We start from the raw sequence: 21,440 nt of genomic DNA on the forward strand, positions 1-21,440 counted from the left end.
AAATAAAATGTCTCCTATGAAAATGTCCAACTTGTCATTGCAAAATTATCACTAAATAAAATTTACATATCAAATTTTGGTACTCTCCAAAGCCAGCAAGTTTCAACATTTCCTTACCATTCTGATGCAACCTTTTTTGATGATGAATATTAACACCACACTTTTGACAAAATTAATAATAAGTTGAGAGACATCAAAGCATTTTGTGCAATAATCATTAAATATACTTAGAAGTATGTATCATATTCTGCAAAATTTTACCACAGATAGGAAGAGATAAAACAAGAGAGATGTGAAGGGTTTAGCTTCTTTCATCTTCTTGCCTTAACTACAACATGCAGTTTATTTATTATTATTAGGTGATGTTTGCTCCTTGGAAATTGGTAGTGATTTTGCAAAATGAACCACGCCCTCTGAAAATGCCAAGGTCTGGATTGACCATCCAAAAGTATTCAAAAGTATTATTCAAGGTGATCCTAAAATGTACAGAGACCTTAACTGCGAAGCCTTACAAGTATTTTGTGCACATTTTCAATCTTGAAAAAATAAGATTGTTAGATGTTTGTGGTCAATCCTGGAAAAACCGCCTTAACTGTCCAATGCAGGTGTCATTGAGGAGCTACATGTATGTTATCTTACTAGACTGAAGCAGTTTACCAAATAATTGCCATGTTGGATTTGAGGAGAGAATGGGGAAGGCAAGAGAGAAGAGAATTGTTTCTTTTCCCTCCTTACTCATTCTCTTAAAATAAATTTGTTACATGCAAATATAAACTTAGACTATTGACAATTTTGGCAAGATTTCATGGTATAATGCAGGGATACTATTATATCACGAAACATTCTTTTTCTTTATATGGTGGCCCCTTGCATTAAGAAATTGCACCGTTTGGCTCTTGAGCTTTCTTTTCTTTGACAACTTCATACAGATCTTTTATCTCAGACATGCTTTCAAACAAATACTTGACAAATCTGTCAGAGTCAGTCTGCTTGGAAGAGATCTTTGAGGAAATATGGAAGAAAATCTTGTGATCATCAGGAACCATGTAGGAAATGCCATAACCATCATCAGCTACGGGTCCAAAACCACCACCGGGAGAAATCTGTGAACAGTGCAAAATTTGGTCATTACAACCACAAGGGTCGACGAATTGCTCTAGACTTGTTTCAACAAATACGTGTTAGAACAGGAAACTAAATAATTATACAAGCACACAGTATTATATGTATCACTGAAAATTTAATGATGGTTCAGGAAAATTAAACATATCAACTGAAAATGTATATCACACTGCAACAACTTCAACTTAAAATAATTTACAAAAGTCATTGACCTTTAGGACGATTGTAAAAAACTGTTCTAAGAAATGAAATCAAAAGAACCATAGAGTAGAAAGTAAAACCATATTAAATAACTTCTTTTGCGGCCTCCCCCATTACGGGGCTATCCAATTAAACCATACAAACATACAAAAGCATTAACGTGTGGGATATTTAAGACCATGTGACTTATTGGCAGGGACTTATTGGCAGAACAACTTACTAAGTTGGTGTCCAAAGTGGACTTCCAGTCAGAACCTGTTGCTAATTTTAAGTCCATGGCCTTACAGTCAAGCTATGTCATGTGTGACCAGTACCCACAAGACTGCAATGAGCATTTAAATTCCTCTTTGGAGTTTCCGAGCTTTGAATGGAATCTTGGAGAGTTTTCTGAAAGTTGCTATCATGAAAAATGCACAATCACTGAACAATAATTCATCAAATGCTTGAAATAGCTTTCACTTTTCAAACACTGTTTATTTTATAATAAAACAAAAGTTCATGGCTAACTATTTTTCATATATCAAGGAAATATTCCACAGGAATTCAGAATCTCGAGAGCAAAGTTATAAATTCAAACCATCTGGTCATGGCACGACATAGCTTTACTGTAACAACTCTGCAGTGCTGTCTCTCAAACAAAACAAACACAAAACCTACTAAATGTGCGAGTTCAGGCTCAGTAATACTGAAGTGCTGACTAGCCATCTGTTGCTGTGGTGACTGACTTGTTGATAGTGTCCATGGGATGCTTAAGGAACTTTTTAGAAACTCACTTTCCTTTAAAATTGAAAAAGAACACAGTAATTAACTTCCCAGGCATTCTTGTTGGAGCTTGCAGTTTTAGAATTGTGTGGTATTTTTGAAAACTATCTATGGCTATCACTGTCTACTGAGCCTGATGGCTGTTAAAACTGTTATCATGAAAGGGAAGGGGATTTTATGTAAAACAATCTTTGGACTTTTTACTATGCACATCACTTAATTGCATATTGCCATGTCACCAAGCACCAAGGGGAACCGGTACTTGTATGAGGGTGTCAATCGGGTTAACTGTTTAGTGTATAAAGACTGTCTTTGGCTGTTGTAACCGTATAAACAACAAAATATGAACTGACTAACGTATAAAAGAAGATCTACTTTTTAGCGTATGCGGTACATAATGACCAAAGGGTGCAGACTTTCTAGGATAAATAACAACCCTTTTGAGGTAAAAATGTACATTTTAGTTTACTTTGACCTTGTCTAACCCTTCTGGAGACTTTTGTACCCTCTATTTGTTTTGCATTTTTGTATCATGTTGCACGTCCTGTTGGAGATTGCATGACTTCCCTTATCTCATTTTGTGACATGCTCCAAGCCTGCGCTCTGCCTGTGGGTTTAGTTACCAGTCCCTGGCTTCTCTCTACACTCATAAAAATCATATAAATTGACTGACTAATCTCCTTTTTTGCTGTTTACTGACCAAATCCATTTTTTTTTAACAGTTTATTGACTAAACGGCTTTTTAAAGCTGTTTACTGACTAGAGCCATACCCCATTGACATCCTCTTGTATTTCAAGGGAGACCAACAATACATCTGGCCATTATGAGTTATATAACTATGCGAGATGTCCTTTAATTCAAAGCAAGTTGCTTGGCCTTCTTAACTTGCGACACACAGGGAATGGGTAATTAATACGGTTAGAAACAAAAATTCAATTTGCCGGACACCCTGATTTCAATATTGATGAGGACACACCATCAATATACCTCAGGGGAGTTTGGATGGTGAAGTGGTGCCCCCCATTAATATGGCCCTGGTGCATCTCCCAGATTTAGCATTCTATGTACACTTTTTTCCTACAATTCTACAAATACTCTGGTTCCCCCTCCCCTAATTATATTGCAAGCAATTCTCAGGCTAAATAGAGCATTCTGATTGGCTAATTTTTGGTAACCGTTGGGATTTTACAGTATGGACCATTATCATGGAAACAGTGTTTCTGTATTAATTTTCTTTCTCTGTCCTGGGAAATTCAAGTTGAGCAAAACACAAAGTCTTAAAGAGGAAATTCATTTTTTCATTACAACAGTACAATAATATAGCAAGAAGATTATACTTACATATCCCTGGCCCTTGCAAACTACATACAATGCAAAGAGGTGCCTATCAATCCCCATTCCATTCATACAGTCCTTGTACCTCTTGGCATGAAGATCAGCAGCTTTGAGGAGAAGCTCATACTTTGTTTCAGGAGGAACTGCTTTGTTTAAAAATGCCAATACAAATTCTTTAGCTTCCATAGTAAAGCTCCTTACAGTTTCTGTTCTGCCTTGAAGGTACATGCGTGTCATGGAGGACTCGTAAGTCATGGGATGTCTTCCACCAGAATCTTTGTAGTAGGCAAGTTGCAAGGACAGCTGGATGAATGCATCAGGACTTATCTATTATAGATCATAAAAATATAATGCTGTGCTTCACAAAAGTGTTTGTCCTAACTTGAGTGTCTTATCAGACTGAGTCTAGGGAGATCTGTAGGGTCAATAATAACTTTAGCTCTTTCACACCTAGCCAGAGATACCAAACATATCTTTGGATATCTGTGCAAATAACAATGATCTTTCTTCAACTCTGATCGAGCCCAGAGTGAAAGCTATCTTTCAAAGAGCAGTGTGTAGTTTAAGGTAACCAGCATCTACAGGTGAATAAATTGAATTCTTGGTGTAATAGTTTGTCAAACTGCAACAACATTATAATCAAAAGATAGGACCTTAACCCTTTCAGCCCCGATAGTGCCAAATGGCACTTATAGATTTTACTCTGTCTAACGCCAGACGATTTTACTCGTCAATGGGGAACCCCTCGCGGCTTAAAGGGTTAAGCCAGTAGTTTGAAGAGGTATCTCATACTTCCATTTGATTCCAACTTTCTCATGCGCTGAACTTCAGGAAAAAATGAATTGCATAACATTTTAAATTTAGTCAGGTATAAACCCTGATTCAATAGGTTTTAAAGCCTGTTTAAAAGAAAGATTATGAATTCAAATTTTCGTTTGCACTCTGAACTGGGCCAAAATACCATAGAACCTTACAGAACTACATGGACCTTCAAAGTGAAGGAAAACTAATGAATGTTTCAGATGTATGACAAGGGGAATAATAAACGGTCATTACTATTGCTGTGAAAGTTAATCCCTAGTGCTAGAAAATTAATATTTAATATTTAATGTCACGTGTTCTCCAAATTTGTATTTCATTTTTACTACAGCTCTCAGCTGTTTGAACCAAGAGTCTAGCATCTTGATTTTTGGTTGGCAATCGATGCAGTGGTAAAAATAACTTTCATAAATTAAATGAAGCAGACCTTCATTTTCTTTATCAAGCCCTTTCCAAATGCATCATGAACCAACACATACTGTTGAGCGTCATCATTGTTCTGGAAAAATGAGCGAAATGGGAAGACATAAATTAATAATTCATAAGATGGGACCAGTTACTAAATTATTATTTTACAAATTAGTTAAGGTGGCTCAAACCAGTTTCAACACTTGAAAGAAACGTTCTTATCGGAAGGATTGACACTACAACACTTTTAATTATCACTTGACAACTCTGTTTTTGGAAAATGAGTTAAACATATCCAACCTAGTTTCAGGGCTTGAAATTGCAACCAATACAGTTGCATTTGCGAAATAATTTTTTCCCTTTGCGACTAAAAATATCTGGAGAAGTTGCAAATTTGCGACTTGTTTTCACCTTACTCTTTAAAAAAAAAAAAGGGTTAACAAATAAATTATTGCCACTTTGCAAAAAAAGAACGAGGCCAATATCCAGCCATCTTGACCGAACAAGTTTGGTCAATAAAGGATTTATTATATGACTTAAAACACCAAAAAATGATCTTTGATCTTGCGGGACCAGGGACCAAGTGAGAAATCCTCAGCGGGCAAGATGGAGGTAGCTCCATCTTGCCCGCTCACAGAGCTAGTCAAGACATATGTGACCTCTCACGGGAAAACGTACACTACCGCTTTCCGTTCAATGGGTACCGTAATTTCCAGGCGATAACCCGCGGGTAATGTGTTAATTTTTCCGCAAACAATTCTTGGTGCGGATTATAGGAAGGTGCATGGATAATGTGATAATTTTTAAATCTTCCGCTATAGTTTTAAAACCGTAAGAGGGAAAAAATATAAAAGTCATTAATGAAACTGTTCCTAAAAACTGTATAATTATTGCCTTATTTATCCCGCTTTAATTGCCTAACAAACTTAAATGCTCTCGATGAAAACCAATTCGTTCGCAATCAATATCGCGCATGTGATATTACTTTCTTACTTTGCTAATTTCAGAGCTTCTTTCTTTGTTTAGTTGAAAATAAAATATTATTTGTTAACTGGAATAATAAACTCAAAACAAAAGAATAAAAATGTGAAACAGCAGGCTTTAAAGAACCTGATGCTGACATGTTCATTTCATGGCCCCGCTGCCGCCGCATAATTAATAGGGAGCTTCCGAAATGAGGACGACAACGGCTACGAGGACTTCATTTAAAAATACGAGTTCGTGTTATTCATATCAGTACGAAACTATTTCATGTCGTTTTGCATTAAAAATGTGTAGTAACTGTTGAGGAATTAAACTGGTATGAGTGGGTTGGAAGCGTAGAGAGAGAACTGAAAATTCATCGTCATATGCTAACGTTCTCCACAAAACCTTGAATTTGGTCATTTCACGTCGTCATTTAGGAGATGATGGCAAAGAAATGTACCAAAATGTTAAACGCACGTGCGGAGCGTGCAGAACCATCGTTTTGCTCACTAAACCTACTGTTTTGTAGCGTTGTCGTTGCCGTTGCCGTCGGCGTCGTCGTTTTGTAAGCTCCCAAATAAGAGGTGACTGTTGGCATGAGTGTAAACAAACATTCACGGACAAAATTTTAAAACACCAGAACATTCGGCGCATCAGTAAAATATTCCCAGCAAGCACTGCCTTGAGGTAGAGAGTATTTTCCTGTTTCAAGCGATTTCTTAGAGTCAATAGATCCTGAAATATCTAATTTTTTTAGAACAGCATTTTACAAGCGGTATCATTCAATGAAAGATCAAAACAATAGGTGTGAAAACTTACCAATTTCACGCTAAAGGATATTAAGTTGTTAACAAAAACAATGGTCGAAGTTTTATTTGATTCAAAACGTTATAAAATGGTAATTGACTGAATGAGAAATACACCCTTCCATCATTTACGATAAGTGTAGCCACGAACAATTACTTTGAGTCAAAATGCTGTTAAACGTGGACGTCAGAGTTTTCATTTTGAGTATAAGCTCAAAGTTATCGCTCGTGCAGATAACTTTGTGAGTTCACGAATTTCTTTTGTTTTTGGGTGCGGGTTATCTGCTAGTGCGGGTAATCTGTTGAAATTTTTTCCTTGTTATTGCAAAAAATGACCGATGCGGGTAATCGCCCGGAAATTACGGTAAATTCCAACACTTTTCCAATGCTTTCCCAATGCTTTACCAAAGGGTTGCCAACGGGTCACCAACGGCTTTTCCAACACTTCCAACACTGACACCAACGCTTTCTACAACACAATCCAATGTCATCATAAAATTCACAACGGGTTGTCAATTTTTCCAACACCTATGCTTTCCAACGACTTTTTAGTGCTTTCAACGCGGAATACATTCAAGATTTTTCTAATATCAAACAAAGCACGAGTTTACACTGCGATCTCGACAATGTTAATGTACCAAGGTTTGAATCCGCGTTCACTTTATTTTTTTATTGTAATCGTTTCACGGAAAATAGGATTTCTTTCCTTTAGTCGCCAATTAAAATGTTTGTCTGAACATTAGAATGTTTTAGATAACGACTCCAACATAAAATCTTCATCCACTTTCACAATTATTAATCCTATTACACATTGTTGTTAGTAACATGTGCAACGCGTAACATTTCCATCTTGTGAGTTTTTCAACGATGGCAGCTCGATAAAAGTTATGTGAAAGGTACTCAGATTACAAAATACTAACGAATTCTGTCAGTGACAGTGTTCTCTTAGAAGGAACAAAATATTAATCTATCCAAGCGTTGTCCGTTAAAAGGAATAATTATTGCGAGCGAAATTTACAAATGGTATGCGCTTCGTGAACGCGGAGCAATGTTATACGAAACAAATTCATTGCTTGGTCTTTTTCGGTGTCCCGTTAAGATTTATTTATTTGCTAAAACGCTTAAAAATAAGATAACATAAAATTTTTGAACACTTGTGTTCTACGGTAGCATGAAACCTCACAACGCTACGTGTAACAGCGGCACCTGCTTCAACTTATGTCATGACACGTCACTTTATGTCACGAGCGGATGCAAATTTTGAGGTGACGATAGTGTGACAATACTATTTACACTTTCAAAACAAATAAATACAAAAACGTAATGTAGTGACGATCAGGCAGATTTCTATGCAGTGGTTTATGAGGTAACAACACTTTTTGAGGTTACCTTTTGAGCTTTTGTTCCGCAGACTTGAAGCTTGTGCAAATTTCTGAATAATAATAAATTATACGGTTCGTGCTTTGGTTACTGCGAATTTGACTTATATCGAACAGAAGAAGGGTGATATTGATGACTTTGTTTCAGTTAACATAAGAATTATTTTTATGATTTGGCATGGAAGGAGCAAAGAAATCGCTAATTCGTCTCAAAGTAGCAAATAAACGTGGTGTTCCATCGCTGCAAACAGATCAATGACACCACTGGAAAATGACATGTCACGTTATGTTTATTATCGATCAACAAAGAGTGACTTTGACAGTATTAAATTGCAGCTACAATTGTAAAGACGAACGTTATATGAATGATTGTTTACTCTCAACACCTAGAACGCCCTGCGTGAACTTTCCCAATGGGTTTTTCAACGGCTCGGCACATTATTTCAACGCCTTTTTTCAACACCTCCAACGGGTTTTCCAACATTTCCAACACTTTTTGCAACACTTCCAACGGGTACCCAACAGAGACCCAACGCTTTGCCAACGCTTTGCCAATGCTTTCCCAACGCTTTAAGCTGTTCAACGTACGTTTTCCCATGAGGTCACATATAAGGTCTTTATTCAATGAAATTCAACAAACGAAAAGGGGTTAAAACTAAAATACAGGGTATACACGGTACATGTATATACAACAATGTTTTCTGGGTGTTACTAAACACAGGAACGGAATGGAATAGAAAATACCCGAATTAACAGGAAAATGCTGATTAATATATCAAAGTGAGTCTACTACAAAAAAAAAAAAAAAGAAAATATTAACATTTTCATCAGTTGGAACAACATACCTTTTGTGCAAACTTGACAGCATTTTCAACAGTTTCCGTTAGTTTAGGTGTCATATCCCAGTATAGTCTGGTTGGCTTTTGAAGGTTATGTGTCCTCAAGGAAGCACTCCTGTGAGCCCCACCAATAGGAGTGCATTTACCTTTCTCATCATATGTTCTGTAAATGAACCTAAAATTGAACAAGTCAATAAACATTTCACACCATAATTTATGTATCACCATTACCTAGTTGTAAATTCTCAGTTATCATTGTAAACAGGGACAGTGGCTTTTATACACAGTCACTGTAATTTGCCTTAAGGAAATGAGTAAAACGTCAAGAGTGTACATTATAAATTTCAGAAAAGCCAAGTATCATGCCAGGAATGTAAGAGCTTCTTGAACTCCGAGAGCAGACATAGTTGACCCACAACTTGCAATTATTTGAATTTTGAAGAAAAAGCAAATAGTCACATAGTATAACCATTTAATTTAAAGTCTGGCAACAAATTTCTCTTGTTGAATGTTTGGCAAACATGAATATTTTTCAAAAGAGGAAAAGCCTTGGCTAGAGGAGTGACGTTTTTATGCACCTATCATTTTTAAGCCCAAGGGAGGGGGGGGATTGGGCTAACCACAGGAGTTTGATTGTGAGGTCGGTCCCCAGGGTTGGGAATTTGATCGTGAGGTCTGTCCCCAGGGTAGCGATTTCGATCATACGAAGGACATTTGACCACCTTCACTTGCCGCTGGGTGGGGATTTTGACCATTATTATTTTGTTCCAGGGGTGGGGAATTTGAATATTTTTAAATGAAAATGTCAAAATCAGGCTCATTGATAGGTGCATTATTACAAGGGTGCTTCCCTTTGACACTCAAACCACCCTGAACCAGCCAGAGCCCCTGGGAGTCAATGGGTTAAATAAATGCTACGGTGAGCATTATAAAATGACACATTATGTTTTTGTCATTACTCACTCATAACTAACAGCATACTCAAACATGTGCCCCACAACAGGTGCATCAGCCCAAGAATGCTCTGCATTGATTCCACATTTACCATCAGAAAACACAATGAAGCAAAAACTCTTGTCAAACCAAAAGCTGCGACCATCACCATGAAAAAGGTACTTGGCACGGTCAGATAGCCCAGGAAAAGACTTTTCTTCTAGGATCACCTGAAAGAAAGTAACAGACTGGTATTAAAAAACAAAGGCAGAGATTCTTTAGGCATTGAATTATACACAGGTCTTCTGCCATGGCGGGTAGTCACAAACATCTGTAAGTAGTGCTTACTGTTTTGTGTATTGTGTATTGTACATGTAAGTAGCGTAAATACTGTTTTGTAAGTACACACTGTAGCTTAGGTATCTTATTGTCAATAATGTAAGTACAGTCGAATAAGTGAAGTAAGTAATTTGTAAGTAATGCTCTTTGTGTTGAAATAAAATAATATAATCGTTGGGGGGGAAAGTCTTCTGCCATATGCAAATTGTTTGTAATGTCTTAGGAATCTGAATTGCTTGTAACTTCTACAACCATGATGATTAATGTACCATAATATAATCTTACCAAAGCCATAAATTAATTAAGTTAACCCATTGACACTTGGGACTAAGACTTCACAAATTTTACTCTGTCTAACACCAGATGATTTTACTTGTCAACTGGGAGCACCCTAGGGCATTTGAGGTGTCAATGGGTTAATGTTCAGAATCTAAAGGTAGGCTGGATCGGTAAATAAAATCAAGGCTGCGCTCTAAGGAAAATTTGGGGAGCCCTTTGGGCTCCCAAGCATTTCAGCTGGGGTGCCCAGCCCTCCAAGTTGGTCGCCCGAATTAATTAATTATTTATTTAATTAATTATCTGAGATCAATAATGCAGCAAGATCTTCATCCATCGCTCTCTCTCAACAAAACATTGCTGCTACTGCTGTGATGATCATCGAACTTGCTAGTGCAAGAAAAACCCGCAACCCATCAAATTTTTCATGCCATACATGTACTTGAGAAAGATGAGAAAAGTGGCAATGCCACCAATGTTTTGTTGCCGTGAAACAATGAAACCACCGTGGCCCAAAAGCTATCCATTTGTTTTAGCAGGTCATCTTGATCTGGACAAAAAGCATCGCTACAGGACAGAACTAAAGTATTTTTTCTTATATTATCAGTACAATGTTTAGTGGAATGAGCTTTTTGTGGATTCGGTCGAAGCGTCAGTCACAGCGTGATTTGGTTAGGGCATGCAATGATTTGTCACGACACCTAAGACAACACGGGATTGCTTTGTTTCTAAAACAACAACAAATAACATGATATCTTTCCCTTTTTTTATTTTGTTATTATTTTCATATACAGGGGAAAAACAACCATAACCTAAATATCTTTTAGCCAAGTAGGCGTAGCCGTGGAAAATCGTAAAAGTATTAAATTTGCTTTAACTGCGATTCCCGGGTTCATACAAATTTAAAGTAAATTGCACTGCTTTGCCGGCCGTGCTTTACCGCGCTTCTAGTTAAAACTATAACCAAGAAATTGCCAAACTCCACGTTCCAAATTTAACGGTATTTTTTGAGAAAGGATCGAAATTTGTGTGGCCGTCGGCCATCATGTGCAAAGTCACAGATTTTAGTACATGTGAAATCATGCGGAACAGCCTGTGAACCGATTGTTTCGTACGAAAAAAAAAAAAATTTCTGAGCGGTTTCATAAACTGTAACCACCAGCATATTAAAATTTTTAGCCGCCTTATCTGCAAGAAATACAATAAGCCAGAGTGCCTGGCCAGGTGACCAGGTTATTTTTCTCACTCGCCCAAAGCCAAATGTTAGTCGCCTCAGGTGACCGGGCGCCACTAGAGCACAGCCTTGAAAATTACGAATAGTGACAATATTAGTTCACACTTAGGAAACCCCTTAATCCCAAAACAAGTAATCAAGATCCCCTTATTCAAAATAAACTCTTACCACGAACAAGGACTCCTCAATAGCTTCAAGTGTCTGACGATTAACACCCTCTGAGAAGTACTCCTTCCTGATGCCAGCCCACTCTTTTCTGGGCAATGCTGTCAGGGCTGGTACACTACCCTCAGCTTGGTCTTTAGTAACTACAAACACATGAATACAAACAGGAAATTGACATGTAAGTCTTGAGTGGTGAATGAGACAGAGTATAAGACAAAAAGACCACAGGAGGGGGAGACCCTGTGGAGATCGCAATCTTGCTTAACCCATTCACCCCTAAACCAGCCATACTTAGTATTTTACTCTGTCTAATGCCAGACACTCATCAATGGGGAACCCTCAGGAGTCAATAGGTTAAGAGATTATAAATTGCGAACATTGAACAACTTGAAAATTTTTCACCACACAGAAGGCCAAGATTAAAAGAATCATTAGCTTGGGCTGGTCTGTGCTCACCATCAGAATGCTTGGCATCTGCTTGGATCCACTCAAATTGGCTCTCTAGATCCAACACTGATATGTATTTTCCTTTACTGTTGGTTACAGGAAGCATGTAAATATTCCCTCCACAAAACACAACGATGTGCTGTTGAAAAGACAGTCAATGCAACATGTGTTACTATTCTTATTGTAACTCGATCAGCGAAAAACATTATCACAAAATTTATATTCAATTAACCCACAAGGTAAGAGATCTCTGGAAAAACAGAATAAATTTGGGATGTAATCTGCAAACCTCATTTTCTGTGTGTTCAAAATGTACAATTTCATCCACATCTTCTTTGGGAATCCTCAAAGAAAAGAAATAAACCACTTTACATTCATACTCAACTCACTGCTTTGACAACCACTGGTATAATGCAGGACAATCAAGGCTGGTGCAATTAAGTCTTGGTCATTGTATAGTTAGTTGTGTAAAGAGCACTTGTTTGACTGCGTTGTTGTTTTGCCCACGACTTCAGGACAGCTAATAAAATTAACGATATGTGAATCTCCAGTTGGACCACTGAAATTTTTGAAAGTCAAGTCTTACTGTGAATGGCTGCCGCAATTGCAAGCCACAAAGGCTGTCGAACCAAAAACAGCAGAATGAGCTAAACAAAATGAACCCTGAATGAACAAATTCAAAACTTTCAAATGTTTCTATCACAACAGCAACAACAGACTAAGATTAATAATGTCCAACAAAAAATTATGTATGGAGGAAGAAGAAACCTGCATTTTAATTTGAGTTGTATTAAGTGTTGATTCAGTGAGATTTTACTGCCCCATCAGTAAAATATGGTTAATGGAATGTGACTATACTAAAAGGGCATAGAAAGCCCAAGCTCGGAATACGATTTACTAGACTTTGTATGGGAAAATTGACTTTGAGCTTATAAATGCTAAAGTACAAAAATAAGCTGTAAATGTAGAAACAAACTTCGCTTACCTCTACATACGGTAGCAGTTGTCCTCGTCTTTTCTGTGCAATCGGAGGGCAAACTGTGTCCGTTTTAGCCAGGTTTGTGGCCATGAGTCACCAGCCTTTCTTTTCTTTAGGACAGGAAATGACAACTAACATCATCGTAAAAATTCGAAAGCCACAAACCCGGCTAAAACTGACACAGTTTGCCCTCCGATTGCACAGAAAAGAAGAGGACAGCTGTACGTAGAGGTACGCGAAGTTTAGTTCTACATTTACAGATTATTTTAGCATTTATAAGCTCAAAGTCAATTTTCCCATACAAAGTCTATAAATCGTATATCGAGCTTGGGCGGCCTGTGATTCATGTCGCAATAGTTACAGTACCGTGCAAATGTAAGTTGACAGTCTCGACTCGAAACTCTATCCGTGATCCTTAATGTTTTCGAGAATCGAGGATCGAGGATAGAGGCTCAAGGCTCAAGGCTCGAGTTTTGAGACCCTCGAAATTTTTTTCAAGGATCTCGATCAGAAATCTTGTGGTGAGGTGAGACTTCTCGAAAGCGAAACAATAGCGTTAGACAAAAGCTTTTGACACGCAGCTGCCTTTAATATTTGCAGACATTCGGTATCTAATTACGTCTTTTTCATGATCGCTTCCACTGCTCATGTTTTCTCGACTTCATGTGTTCATAACTGCCGAATTACCAGGACAATATTGATAAGCAGCCCTAATCCGGAATCCGAAATTTCTTGGAAACACATTCATAACGAGTCAAGCCTCCATGCACATTGCGAAAGATCTTCTGTAAACAGAAAGCGGCGGCAAAAGTCTTCAACTGAACATACCAAATGCAAACAAACTTGAACTTTAAAATATTTACAGGATACTATGGGATACAAAAATTTTAATTGATTTCCAACTGCTTCTTGTGCTGACGTCAACTAAGTTCAGATGCTTTTGAGTATTCTGAAGTAGCGAACGTACCGGTAACAAAGACTCCTCGCTGGCAGCAATTTACTCCTGAAAAGATACATTTAATTCCCACAAAACTGACAATTGCGTCAACTTAAGCAAATGTGAAAATGCAAACATCGAGTGTGCTTTGAACGTGAAGCAATAAATACTTGACTTAAAAACCACATGACTCTGTAATTGTTGTTTCACTCCGAAATTTTTGAAGTTGGGCCGACACTCAGTGAGAAACCGCCATGTCAATCAAAGGGTACCCCAATGAGAATGTGCATAATTAAATGCTTAAAAAACTGAAGCGTTCAAAATACCGCATACTAAAAGGACAACGGGAAGACATCTTGAGGAAAAATTCCACGTTTTACACAAATTAATTTATCGGCAAGACCTAAACCGGCCTTTACCCTGCCTCTTTGCGATGCATAAAGAACAAATTGGGCTCGTACTGAAAATCACACCAAACTCGTAGAGTGACAGGGATTTAATTCAATGTTTTATTAAACCCTGCAAACAAAGCATTGCTCTGTACCCAAACTATAGGCTCATATCTTAAAACTGCAACAGAGTATCATGCAAACCAAAACACAAGGCATGAATTAAAAATAACACAAGGGTTCACAAGGGAATCATTCAGCAAAAACAAAACAAAGGTCGTGACGTCATACGAACACGGACACAAAAATTATGTCAGCGAATATCACGCCTTTCAACTTTTGCTTTTGCAACTTGGTACAACTTTTGCTATAAAGTGAACTGATGGAAAAATTCATTCCATATAAGTTTTGGGGGCACAAAGTGCAAAATACCCTGTCTAACTAGTTTCTGTGGGAATACACGTCAGAGGGCTGATTAAATATTCAAGTTGAAATCAACAACGCGGGCACAAAACGACTGATCGATGATATTGCGAAAGTTACTTTTTTTTTCAAAAGTACCCAAAATAATTCAATGAAGACACTTACATGCCTTGCCAGAATTCTGACGAACGCGAAAAATGATGGAAACCAGCAGTAAGATAAAAATAAAAGCCGTATAAAATAGACAGGAAGAGAGACGTGAAAAATTAATCATGCAAAAACTCCTTTGTTTTCTCCACTCGAAAGTCTCTAAAATTGTCTCGAAAATTTCTCAAAAGCCCTGGAACGTCTCAAAATTCGACTCGAACCTTGATCCTCAAAGTTTTCGAGAATCGAGGATCGAGAATCGAGTTTCGTGGATTGAGCTTCGAGGGACTGTCAACTTACATTTGCACGGTACTGTATCTTTGTGTTCTTTGTAGTTGGTCGTTCAAGGTCATGTGACTTTGCTGGTGCCAGTTAGTCGCTACTTTGGTTAGTTAATGACTAGGAGCAAGTGTACTCAGTGCTTGACATGGCATTGTTGTTAATGCGCATATGGCACAGTTTGCTGGAAGGTCATTAGCTTTTTGATGTTTACTGGGGTCAGCTGTATTCTGATGCTGTCTACGCACGTGTCTTTGCATGTGCTTGGAGTTTTACTCTGCTCAGCGTATGGGTTTTTTTCACATTTTCTAGTGTCCCTTTCCTCCTCGTCTCTTTGCAGTATTGCTTGTTATCTACATAGTAGGATCCACTGTTCTTCCATGTGCTTCAAATTAAGATGGGGCTGGGTTCTTGGGTGTTCCATCTACTTGGTTTTGGGCTCTGCGGTTCAAGCCCCCACGTTCTTGGGCACCCAACCTCTATGTACTGTGACTTACGCATTAAATATCTATAACTGTACAAGTAGGACTGTTTTCAATGAAATACAAACGACAAAGCTAGACGAAAATGTTCAAAAAATCTTGTTACAAGTGCTGGCAAATTTTGGGGAATAATGTTGCTCCATTTTCTTGTAAAATCGTACACGCTGCTCCTTAAGCAGCCCTACCTGGTGGTCCTGAAATTCCTTTCATACTGCCACATACAAATGGGAATGGTTTTTCTGATCAGTAGTGGTTCCAGGCTCTCTGTTTGAAGTTCTTGATAATACTTCAAAAAGAAGTAGCTTATGGTAGCTGCTCTGAAATAGTTAATAAAATGAATTAGATAATGGAGAAGGATAAAGATCAAGCAGCAAAAAAACCTCCAGAAAATTAATGTACTTATGGAAGTTGATTAAATACACACATTAAATAAAATAATTAGGATTGTAAGCACACTCTCATTGGTCAATAGCTGCGTTTAGATGAGAGTAAGGAAACAGGGCTGTGACATCACACAAACCTTGATTGGTTATATGTTGCCAGACGTGTGTTTTGATTGGCTTGTAGGAAATGTGAGAGTGTAAAGTACAAAAAAAACCCCAGCATCTTTGAGAAATATTTTATAAAAGCAATAGGTGACTTTTTTCCATGTTTCCATAGCCTCGTCTAAACAATCAGGGAAGTTGGGAGAATTCTTGACAGTTATGCAGTTGAGGGTTTGCATATTTAAACTGTCGAGAATTCTCCCAACTCCCCCGAGTGTTTAGACAAGGCTATGGAAATACAAAAAACGTCCTTTATTGCTTAAAATTAATATTAACCCATTGGCTCCTAGGAGTGAGACTTACACCATCTAATGGCAGATGAGTTTACTCATCAAGGGAAGGGGGAAGGGGGGAGGGGGGGATGAGTTTACTCATCAAGGGAAGGGGGAAGGGGGGAGGGGGGGAAGGGGGCCAATTCAGGAGTCAAAGCGTTACAAACCTGCAGTCTCCTCTACATGAAAATGTTTAATCATTCAATCTGATGCCTGAGAAATTAACTTATTTGCTTGCATAAATCTGGTCATTTGGGGTCATTTGACTCACATTGCTATTATTGTACATAATTTTAAAAGCAGAAAATTCCTTTTGATATAGCATGGAATAAATCTCATTTACATACATGTATAACAATTTGCATTCTGTACAATGAATTCGAACTTGTAATACCACAAGAAGAAGGTAGCTTAAGTTAATGTATTTTATTTAATACTATTTATAGGCAAACTGGTCAAGATGAAAAGGAAAAATTCCATGCGTGGTTCCAGAAAATATCCATACCCCCCTCCCCCCCTCCTCCCACGGCAGATCATCAGGGGCAGGAGGGGTCCAAGGGAAGTAATGGATATTTCTGGAACCAATTCTGATTTGTTCTCTGAGCTGAATTTTGCAATGTGGACTGCTGTGGTGGACCAGTCATGAAGCAGCATACAGTACCATGCAAAAGTAAGTTACCACCCTCGCATGGGACACGAATCGCATCGCACGCCATGCGAATCGTGTCCCATGCTACAGGAATCACGTCATGCGTGATGGCAAAAAATCTGTAAGTGCAGTGGCTTTAACCTCACGCCTGATTTTAATTGACCTTTTGTTGGAAATTTTAACCTTGAAAGGAGTTTGTGAAAAGCCAATTTTCGAAGAAAACATGCCCACTTTCTTGGACATTAAAAAAAGGATAATTATATACCGTACTTATTCGGCTACAAGCCGAGCTCGGCTATAAGCCGAGACCCCAAACTTCTTACTGAAAAAATCAACTTGATTGGCACGAATTGTAAATGCATAATACTCGGCTATAAGCCGAGACCCATTTCAGGTCTTGATGTGTATTATCGACTATGGAATTTTCGTAATTTAAAATCCAAATTGATATTGACTGAAAAATTATACTCAAAGCAATCAAATGAACATGACAGATAAGAAACAAACAAGCCATGCGATTGTGAGGTGATGAATATTATTAAACAATTACTGACCTCACAGGAAACGTGTCTTTGTACAAGCGAAGCGTTTTATAAAAAGTTATTCGACTGGAAACCTTACAACCTCGCCTTTAAACTTAAAATAGTCGCCAAAGCAGAAGTTGTAGAAAATAACTCCGAGATTGCTGGAGAATACGGCATCGGCGAGTCGATGGTTCCGTCACTGGAGGAAACTTAGATGAGGCAAATCTGTTCAACGGGGAGCTTATCGGGGAGCGTATCCCGAGCTCGATCAACGACCTTTGGCGTGGTTCTCAGAGCAAAGAATTCAAGGTAAGATTGTCCTTTTAATGCATACGGTTTTTTTGCTTGGAAAATGTCGCTACAAGAAGAAATCCACTTGCGTTTTTGCCTCAAGTTTGCTATGGTGTCATGTGACAAGCTTGTTTACACGATCTGTGATGGTGCAATCTCGTTCCCAGACTCCTCGTATCTTCGATGGGTAAACCAGGCTTGGTGCAATATTCCCGAGGACATGGTGAGGCGTTCGTTCAAGACTTGTGGCACCTCTATAACGCACTCGACGGCACAGAAGACGATACAGTCTTCGACAAGAATATTCCAGAACAAAAAAAAAATTGAAGACGAGGAAATGGACGACGAATTCGAGACAGACAGCGAGGAAGAAGACGAGCAATAAGATCGATCCCGATCACAGAACAACACGAAGGGCTCCTTTACGAGTAATAAAAGTCCATATTACACCAACAACAACTTCTCTTCATTTTACAAGTAATTTAGTTCGGCTTGTAAGTGAATACACGTTCATTTGTTACTGTTTTAATTTGCTGAGAAAATTCTTTTTATCAAAAATACTCGGCTATAAGCCGAGACCCCTTCTACAGCTTCAAATTTTCCCAAATTGAGTGAGGATTTGTGTAAAAATCGCTCAGCTTATAGCTGAATAAGTACGGTAAGTCTAAAAAAAGGTGTGATTTTTTTGTAGTTAAAAAACATTGCTGTGGGCTTCAGAATACAAGAAAACAAATCTCTGCAACTTAAGAATTTCAAAATTTTCTGGGGGAGCATGCACTCACACCCCTCTAAGGGCCGATTTACACGATACGATTTAGTCGCATGCGACAAGCTCACGACAGGCCTACGAAATGACTTACGATTGTCGTAGCGTTTTAAAACATGTTTTAAAATGCTACGACATTTTTTCTGATGTACACAACAATCGTAAATCATGTCGTGGGCCTGTTGTAAGCCGTTGTCGCATGCGACAAAGTCGTACCGTGTAAATCGGCCCTAAGGAGGGAAGACCCTGCAGGCCTTTCCAATAGTATAACGGGTCTAACTATACCCATATGTCCCTGCTTCAAACCTTAAGGAAACTCTTGAGAAACCTATGTATTTATTATATAGGCAGGAGTGTTTTACAGGGAACTAAAACACTTGTAGAATCAATATGACCGCTAAATCCAGTAACCAAGTGGCATATCTTTCGTATGTAATACAAGTAATCATGTTGAGCAACGACGTCACAATTCCCACCTTTTTTATTTGTTTAACCCTTTGACCCCCAAACCGGCCTAAACCGACCAGACGTATATTTTACTCGGTCTAATACCAGACAATTTTACTCCTCAATGTGGAACCCCTGGGAGTCAATGGGTTACCAACCAATATTTGCACTGAAGTCTGCCTTTCCATTTCACGTTTAGCTCGAAGATACAAATTTTATGTTCCCGTAGGAAGAAAAATACCTCACAGGTTTGCAATATTGTTCTTGCCACATATTCTCGCTACTGTTTAATATCAGGTCTATTTATACCTTGACGCTTGATTCAAAGTAGGGTGCCAGTTCTGATCAAGACAATAGTAGTTGCTATTGATGGGTAGTGGAGAGCGACCCATGAGGTAAACGTATTTTTCCCACCAGTCTGTGTGATAATTAGGAGCCCACCATGACTTCAGCTTTAAGATAAACTGCAGTTTTGGGCCAAGGTTTTTTTCAAAGTCCTAGGGAATAAAATTCAGCAAAACGGTTACAAAAAAATCTAAAGTGCAGACCTTCCAGTGTTCTTACCAGAATTTTTCCTCTAGGGGTCATATGGCCCATAACCCTCAAATCTAGGGGCCATCCCCTAAAAAGGTTGGGCCCTTTTCCATGGCACAATATTATTTTTTTCTTCTAAACATTCCAGCCACCCATGTTTCATCTTCCAAGCATTTTGAAATACATGTAGATCTTACTTGCTACCACAGAATTTTAGGGCTTAAAAATAACTTTGTCAATCTTTTTTGTTGCAGTTTCGACTCCCCAAGTGAATATTCCAAGAATTGAGCCTTCAGTAAATGTGGCCAGCATTGTGACCACAAACTACATGTAGCCTTAGCCTTCTGGTGAGTTAAAGATAACTACTGCATTCCATGTCCTGTTTGATTAATCATAGCGGGGTGTAGACGTGCAGAGGGTTTGTTCTTTTCAGCCAACTTATAAAAGCCTACGATTGTACAGGTTCATGTTGTTTTTTGCCAAGTTAACTAAAATAAGATATTCCTCTTTCTTTTGGTTTGAAAACCATTGATGAACCATAAACAAGTATTTTCCATACAGTGGTGATTACTGTGCACCGATTCGATTTTTTGTGCGTGAATCCTGCAATGCCACAGTCTGGTGAGCATACTGAACTTCCATAACACTAAAATTAATATTATTGTACTTCACTTCACCCCTTCAAAATTATAACTACTGCCTGCATGCCAAGATAACTTCCTCAATTATTATTATTATTATTATTATTATTATTATTATTAATTTTTTCCCTTTCATTTTTTGCATGTGAAGTATAACAACTAGTGGCTTGAAGAACACAGTCAATTATGACCTTCAAAAATATACCCTTTTTCAGAAGGTGAGTTGGTGACATCCTTTAAACACTGAAAAATGAGAATATAAAAGTTTTGTTGTTGTGAAAAAAGTAAACATGAAGGGAAAAATTAATATAAACCCACCTTAGCAAGCACCTCCATCCTTTTAAACTCCTTGTCATCTAGGATTGGTTTCACAGAATTCAATAGTTCCTTGCAAGTATCACTCAAGTTTGGAACAGACATTCTTGGAAGACTGTTTTGGTAACTGAACAGGGTTGGGTGCTGACCAGAACAAAGCTTCACCATCAACCCCCACAACAGAGTCAGTATGCTCTGTGATCGAGGGGGTTCATCTTAAAAAGAATTGAAGTTGGTGGCTAGTTTGAGTAATGCAACCAACTGGTATCATTACAAAACTAAATGAATTTTAATGTTAGGCTTGAAAGAATCTGACTTTAATTACTTCAATTTCTGGAAAAAAGTAGCTGACTTCTCTGAGTGATGTAGATGACACTCTATTCACCAGCAGTCAGTACTTATTGGTAGCATTGTTTGTGTAAAAGATCAACAAGGTCTGTATCAAGAAGTCTGCCACAGTACCTGCACCTTACCTTGCATTTGTGACCTTTCATGCCAAAAGGGGGCTTATAGATTTCATGGTGAACAGTGAAATTTATTTCACTGTCACGGCACATGAATTTAATATTTCACTCTGTGAATTTGAATTTCATGGGGTGTTCACTCTTGTTCTAAACCTTTTCACTATGCTCAGTGAAAAAGTTCATGGCGGGAAATCGAAGACCATGAAATGAAGTCACGTCATGAATTTACTTATGTTCAGGCAGTGCAATTATGTTGCTATGCCATCCAGAATAACAGGAAAATTTTTGTTGTCTGGTTTTGCAATTAAAATTGCACTAATCAAG

At 38.1% G+C, this 21,440-nt stretch overlaps 1 protein-coding gene across 1 annotated transcript in view; it reads right to left on the reverse strand.

Annotated features, from left to right (window-relative positions):
- Nucleotides 1-21,440, reverse strand: part of LOC138042667 (carnitine O-palmitoyltransferase 1, liver isoform-like) — a 27,775-nt gene that overhangs the window by 550 nt on the left and 5,785 nt on the right. Inside the window, exons 3-14 of the mRNA XM_068888616.1 lie at nt 20,656-20,867; nt 19,472-19,659; nt 15,854-15,985; nt 12,322-12,376; nt 12,042-12,171; nt 11,589-11,728; nt 9,602-9,801; nt 8,645-8,813; nt 4,668-4,739; nt 3,428-3,748; nt 1,981-2,100; nt 1-1,103 (exon numbers count right to left, since the gene is read on the reverse strand). The exon at nt 1-1,103 is cut by the window's left edge and continues 550 nt beyond it. Of these exons, the coding sequence (XP_068744717.1) occupies nt 873-1,103; nt 1,981-2,100; nt 3,428-3,748; nt 4,668-4,739; nt 8,645-8,813; nt 9,602-9,801; nt 11,589-11,728; nt 12,042-12,171; nt 12,322-12,376; nt 15,854-15,985; nt 19,472-19,659; nt 20,656-20,867 (1,970 nt within the window). The 3' untranslated portion in view covers nt 1-872. The remainder of the gene's footprint in view (nt 1,104-1,980; nt 2,101-3,427; nt 3,749-4,667; nt 4,740-8,644; nt 8,814-9,601; nt 9,802-11,588; nt 11,729-12,041; nt 12,172-12,321; nt 12,377-15,853; nt 15,986-19,471; nt 19,660-20,655; nt 20,868-21,440) is intronic.

This window comes from Montipora capricornis, chromosome 3, assembly GCF_036669925.1.
Source record: "Montipora capricornis isolate CH-2021 chromosome 3, ASM3666992v2, whole genome shotgun sequence".
Lineage (NCBI taxonomy): Eukaryota > Metazoa > Cnidaria > Anthozoa > Scleractinia > Acroporidae > Montipora > Montipora capricornis.